This window comes from Capsicum annuum, chromosome 3 (assembly GCF_002878395.1).
Source record: "Capsicum annuum cultivar UCD-10X-F1 chromosome 3, UCD10Xv1.1, whole genome shotgun sequence".
Taxonomy (NCBI): Eukaryota; Viridiplantae; Streptophyta; class Magnoliopsida; order Solanales; family Solanaceae; genus Capsicum; species Capsicum annuum.
Window position 1 is genome coordinate 20,695,504 of NC_061113.1, and position 7,374 is coordinate 20,702,877.

General features: G+C 29.6%; 1 protein-coding gene across 1 annotated transcript; it reads right to left on the reverse strand.

Moving 5' to 3' along the window:
* Positions 1-4,464: 4,464 nt before the first annotated feature.
* LOC124897031 (mediator of RNA polymerase II transcription subunit 32-like) lies at positions 4,465-6,265 on the reverse strand. The gene is made up of 2 exons (XM_047409167.1): positions 5,971-6,265; positions 4,465-5,011 (listed from the first exon to the last, which is right to left on the reverse strand). Exon 2 carries the CDS (start codon positions 4,998-5,000, stop codon positions 4,659-4,661), a length of 342 nt encoding a protein of 113 aa, XP_047265123.1. The 5' UTR covers positions 5,001-5,011; positions 5,971-6,265; the 3' UTR covers positions 4,465-4,658.
* Positions 6,266-7,374: the final 1,109 nt, after the last annotated feature.

Genomic DNA, 7,374 nt, shown 5'->3' on the forward strand with positions numbered 1-7,374 from the left:
ACGAATGAGAGATCAAGCATGATATAATTAGAACGAATCAAATTTCAAATCGCACAACACGGAGTTTCTTTTTCAGAACCACAGTACATTGTATAATTCCACAAAGGACAGCTTTTAATTGTAATAATATCATATATAAAGTCCATTCAACAGAAATTCCTTGAATTATGATTTGATAGATGATGTTCAATAACCTTGTAATTCAACAAACACTTAGCTTCCTTGCAGAGCTTGTGTTAGTATTCTTTCATAAAAAAGAATTAAGATAATTCATCTCTATTGATTTATATATTCTTATTTAACACATTTTATGATTACGATAGATGATCATACCTTACATACAGTTAACAAGATGCTTTGCCTTGGTTCCAATGAATGAAGATTTGCAGGAAAAGATATTCTAAGCTTCATAAGGGAAGAAATTAGGGGCAATTGAACAGAAACCTAATACAAGAAATTATGATTAAAAAATTAGCAAGAGACTATAAGAAACCTAAGGCAACAGAATAGGACTACAACTCGTCTCACAAAGAGGCGACCCACATAATGCTCAAAAGAATATGGAAGAAGAAAACATATGGCAAACAATAGATTTATTTGGAGTTTTAAAGGAAGTAATCACAGACTTATATTTGTGAGAAACTGATGAGTCATGCTAAATGAGTAAGTACAAGTTAAGAATAAGATAGATATTTGTGATAAAAAGTAATAATTTTTAAAATTAAAAATAATTAATGGGAAGCTTCTAACACCATCCACAACACGTGGTGGTTCTTAAAGAAACAATGAAGAGAATAAATATGTTCTTGGTCTTATTTTGTGACATTTTTTTAGTTCTTTCAAAAAAACAAATACTTTCTTTATTTCATTTTAATTGGTACTCTTTTTAAAAATATTTATTTTAATTTAGTTATTCTAATGAAATTAAGAGGATTTAAATATATTCTTCCAATAATACCTCTATCATTAGATGACCAAACAAGATATATATATATTTTAATTTATATTTTTAAAACATAATTAATAAGATTAATTTGGTAAAATAGACCCCTAATAAATATTTTTCTTAATGAATGTGCTAAGTCTATAGCGATCAACTAATACGAAATGGAGGGAGTAATTAATTTATTATAATTAGAAATTAATTTTAAATTAAAATAATTTTGTAGCTATAAAATATTTAACATTATACATTTATTTTATTCTTTTAATATTGTGCGAAATTAAAAAATGTCAAGTAAAATAAAACGAAAAAATTAACTTATAAAGCTATATTGTGATTATGGTATTTTCACGTTACGTATAACATCATACAATTTTGTGGTTCAAATTTTTTATAAACTGATGATTGTTTTCATTTTGTGGACCCTCCTCTAGTGCCAAAAGTGGCATGCACGTGTGGTGGTTCTAAAAGCCACAAATTGTAAATTTAGTAGTAAGTTATTGGCAAAAAGCAAAATTTCGTAAATCTAATTGAATCTATAATTTTGATTTTTTGCACACAAAACATTGTAAAAATTATTTTACCTTATAGTGGCTTTTACCGATCATACAAAGTTAAGTTATTATTTTTATCAAATTATGGCATCCACAGGTGGTGGTTCTAAAAGCCACAATAAGTGCAAAAGTGTGGCTGTGAGGACGACCAAAACTGGCCATTCCTCTTTATAATATGTAGTAATATCTTTTATATTTTTCTTTACTTTTTTTATATAGTAAGAAAAATTATAATTTCGGCATAAATTATTTTTTTGTCGTTTTCAAAAGGTTGATTTAGAGATAAAATTTACGTTACGTGTGTAGTTCAACGTGTTTATTGTAGATTATAACGACTATTTTATGCGAGACAACACGATAAATATTTTCTCTTTTTGTTTCTATAAGTACTTATTTTTTTAGATTTTCAGAAGTGATTTCGTTTTGTTATTGAGTAGTTTGTCTTCAAACATGCTTTATTTTTGTCAATAAAAAATATATATAATTTTTAAGCTTACAGGGCATAATTATTGAATTTGTAAATACGATGGGTTTCGTCCTAAAAAAAAAAAAAAGGAAGAAATACGATGAATTTAATTTAACACAAAAAAAATAACTAGAATTCATTGTAGGTTATAACGATCATTACATGTTCATTGCAACGTTACGTGTGTAGTTCAACGTGTTCATTGCATATTATAGCAACCGTTTTATTCGAGACAATACCATAAACGTTTTTTCTTTTTGTTTCTATTTTTGTAAGTACTTACTTTTATAGACTTTCAAAAGTGATTTTGTGTTGTTATTGAGGGGTGAGTTGGCTTCAAACCTGATTTATTTTTGTCAATTGAAAATATATATAATTTTTAAACTTAGAGGGCATAATCATTGATTTTTCAAATACGATGGGTTTCATCCTAAAAAAAAAAGAAGAAATATGATGAATTTAATTGAACACAAACAAAATAACTCAAATTCATTGCAGGTTATAGCGACCGTTACGTGTGTAGTTCAATGTGTTCATTGCAGATTATAGCGATAATTTTATGCGAGACAACACAATAAACGTTTGCGCTTTTTATTTCTATTTTTTCTAAGTACGTACTTTTTTAAACTTTTAAAAGTGATTTCGTGTTTTTATTGAGTGATGAGTTGGCTTCAAACATGCTTTATTTTTGTCAATGAAAAACATATTTAATTTTTAAGATTAAAGGGCATAATCATTGAATTTGCAAATACGATGGGTTTCAAACAAAAAATAAAAATACGATGGATTTAATTGAACACATACAAGATAACTAGAATTCGTTGCAGGTCATAGCAATCATTACGTGTTCATTACAACGTTACATTTGTAGTTCAACGTGTTCATTGTAGGTTATAACGACCGTTTTATGCGAGACAACATGATAAATGTTTTTTCTTTTTGTTTCTATTTTTTTTTTAAATACTTACTTTTTTAGAATTTCAGAAATGATTTTGTGTTGTTATTGAGTGATGAGTTGGCTTCAATCATTTATTTTTGTCAATAGAAAATATATATAGTTTTTAAGCTTAGAGAGCATAATCATTGAATTTGTAAATATGACGGGTTTCATCCTAAATAAAAAGGAGAAATGATATGGATTTAATTGAACACAAACATGATAACTAGAATTCATTGCAGGTTATAGCGACCATTAGATGTTTATTACAATGTTATGTGTGTAGTTCAACATGTTTATTGCAGGTTATAGCGACTGTTTTGTGCGAGACAACACGATAAACGTTCTCTTTTTGTTTCTATTTTTTAAGTATTTACTTTTTTAGACTTTCATAAGTGATTTCGTGTTGTTATTGAGTGGTGAGTTGGCTTCAAACATGCTTTATTTTTGTCAATAGAAAATATATATAATTTTTAAACTTAGAAGGCATAATTATTGAATTTACAAATACGATAGGTTTCATTCTTTAAAAAAAAATAAAGGAATACAATGGATTTAATTGATCAACACAAACAAGATAATTAGAATTCATTGCAGGTTATAGCAATCGTTACGTGCTCATTGCAACATTACGTGTGTAGTTCAATGTGTTCATTGCAGGTTGTAGCGACCGTTTTATGCGAGACAGCACGATAAATATTTTTTCTTTTTATTTCTATTTTTTTAAATACGTACTTTTTAAGACTTTCAGAAGTGATTTCGTGTTGTTATTGAGTGGTGAGTTATCTTCAAACATACTTATTTTTGTCAATAGAAAACATATATAATCTTTAAGCTTAGAGGGCATAACATTGAATTTCCAAATATGATGATTTTATCCAAAAAAAAAATTAAAAAATACTATGGATTTAATTGAACACAGACATGATAACTAGAATTCATTGCAGGTTATAGCTAGCGACCATTACTAGAATTCATTGCAGGTTATAGCTAGCGACCATTACGTGTTCATTGTAACGTTATGTGTGTAGTTCAACGTGTTTATTGTAGGTTATAGCAATCGTTTTATGAGAGACAACATGATAAACATTTTATTTTTTTGTTTTTATTTTTTTAAGTACTTACTTTTTGAGAATTTCAGAAGTGATTTCATGTTGTTTTTGAGTGATGAGTTGGCTTCAAACATGCTTTATTTTTGTCAATAAAAACTATTTAAGCTTAGAGGGCATAATCATTGAATTTGCAAATATGATGGGTTTCATCCTCAAAAAAGAAAAAAAGAAATACGATGAATTTAATTGAACACAAACAAGATAACTAGAATTCATTGTATCAACCCAACTAATTTGGAATTAAGCCTCTGTAGTAATAGTATTTTTAACATGCTTGAATAGAGCGCTACAAAAGAAAACAAATTAACGACGGACAGTTCTGTCTCCAAACCAAAAGAAATGCTATTACTAATCTTATTTAGTGAAGAATTATCAAAAAAAAAATTATTTAGCACCATAGCTAATTTTATTTAGACAAAGGAGATTTGATCTGTCAATGTCATAAACTTGCTGCTAAAATAAAACCATGGATAATAAACTAACTCAAATGTTGAGAAACATCATATGAACATTATTGACTTACAAAATCTCAAAAAAAACAAAAGTGGTGCAAACTGTTCAATTAACTTCAACCATTTTGCGCATTATGATCAAGACCACAGCTCTTCGTAACAATTTGTCTAAAATATTTCCTCGTTCTTCAACCTTATTCTAAGTTTTTGATGTACTTGCATGTCTTCGACGTTTTGTCATCGTCGGCCTTAATAGGTGAATTGCTATGATCATTATCTGACACCTGTTCCGGAGAATAAGACAAATTATCTGGAAATTTTCCACATTCTAAACTATTCTTCAAATACTCAACAAACTCTTGTGCTTCATCGCAAGTACCTTTGAACAATTGCAAATGTCGAACGAAACTTCCAAGAGATGGATCCACACCATCTACTTGTTTGCCACCATTAGCTTCGCTTTTCTCTAACACAATGGCTGCTGCTGTTACAAATTCTTGATATGCCTTCTCCATTGAGTCCACTATGGCATCCATTTGTTACCTCTCTGCATAAGAAGAATGTAAGCCTAGAGTAGGAGGGGTAACCAGCCGGGTCGGATCGGATATGAACAGGTCAAAAAATGGGGTAAACAAAAACGAATAAAATGTTATGTAGACATATCTCTAAAATAAATAACAATGGCATGCCTCCTTTCATTGCTAAAAAAAAATTATCTATGAAATTCATCGCTAATCCATCATTAAATAGGACTAGCGACAAAAATAAAAGAAATTATTCATTGCCAATTCTGATGAGGAATGAGCTGCACATATTATCTAAGTTGGGCAAACTCTTTATTTTTGATGCCACATTTGTGTTGGATTCTCCATAAATATACTAGTTGTGAAGAATTCTAAACGCACCCATTGACATTTTCAAAGAGTCCAAGCAACATAGCATATTATTAGTAATCCTATCTTTTAGGATGGAGAAAACCCTCAAATAACACAATCAGGAAAATGAATAATGAGCCAACATCTAACTATGAGTATGAAACTTTAAAAGACAATTTTTTCTATAACAATACAGTCGTCTCAATATTTAGTGACTGCTATAACAAAATAATATTATAGATAACATACTTATAATATAATATAACATAACGTGAAGATCGATTGCACAGAAAAAATGGTTGTTGCAACAAGAAAAATCAAGTTATTTTGGATCTTGTTTTTTCTATTTGTATGAAAGATTAATATAAATATATGAAAAAGAAAATCAAATTGTTCAGACCGGAAATATGATTTTCTGGCTGAAGCTAAATTACAAGTTAGTTCAACTCTAATACTAAAACCTAGATCAAGATTAATTATTTATAACATTTTTCTTCGATGGAAAAGGTTGGCTAGAAAATTAATATAACAAATTCATGTACATGACATCGTAAATGTTTGCCGCAAAACTTTTTTCAAATTGAATTTCAAAATTAAATTGAACATGATTTATAAATAAAATTACACACACCTTAACCAATTTCATATCACGTAAATTCTCATTAGCCACCTTGTGTATGTATAAACCCTAAAATATACATTCACCAATGAAGAATTCCAGAAAAACAAACAGAATTCCCCTCTCTTTAATTGATAAACTCCAATTTCCAATCAGTTATTTGGGAAAATGAATGCTATAAGAGAATTATACAAGTAAACGTTTTCTTATATTCAAGAACGTTACAGATATAACAACAATAACAAGTTCAGAGTAATCTCGTAAATCAAATTCAAAAATCTTAAGATATACGTAGCCTTATTCATACGTTTACGGAGTGGATAAGCAAGAAGAAAAAGAGTAAAGAATTAAAAAAACTTGCGGGTTGAACGATGATCCAGGAGGTTCCACAAGAAAAAAGGTACAGCTAATTCGGATCTTGTTAACATTTTTTTTATTAAGAAATAAAAGGATATAATACTGTTCATGGTAAATTATATTTAGAAAAATACACATGGGATTTTGTCAATACATCTTAAGTTTCTATGATTATTTAAAATTTCATCTAACTAAACTAATTACAAAAATTCCTTTTTACTCAAAATAGTTCCCTTAGAAATTTCTGATACATCTAAAAAAATCCACCCACATATATCGCCTAATATACCGCAAATCTCGCCCAAAAATCAGAAAATATATCCGATGATTTTCTCAATTCACTCATTTTGAATTTCCGTCGTATTCTCATCTTCTACTTCAACATTCAAGTTACAACTTCCATTAACTTTCTTTTTGAATTTCCACTATATTCTCATCTACTGCTCAATTAGATCTAACAACTCCAACGGAGTTTGATATTGAATTTTTGTCTTTTCATTATGATACGAACGACATTGATTATTGCGAAAAAAGATTAAAATATTAAAATGATCCGAGTATGATAAAGAAGTTATAGAAGGTTGCTGGAGTGGTAGTAAAAAGTCAATTATTGCATCTGTAAAGAGAAAAAAATAAGTTATAAAAAGAGGCTCTCTACCAAAGGTATGAATGACATGTATATGACATATCTAATTTGTAAAGGCCAAACCCATCGATAGCCCTCAAATTTGTCCCCAAAATTCACTTAGATCCCTAAACTAAGGCATGTACCTATCAAACCCCTAAACTCGTCTTCCTCTTCCTCTTCCTCTTCCTCTTCTTCTTCCTCTTCTTCCTCATCTTCCTCCTCCTCTTCTTCCTCTTCCTCCTCCTCTTCTTCCTCTTCCCCTTCCTCTTCTTCTTCCTCGTCCTCATCCTTGTCCTCTTCCTCCTCCTCTTCCTCTTCCTCCTCTTCCTCTTCTTCCTCCTCTTCTTCTTCCTCTTCTTCTTCTTCGTCTTGTTCTTCTACTTTCCCTTCTTCTTCTTCTTCCTCCTCCCCCTCCTCCTCCTCCTCCTCCT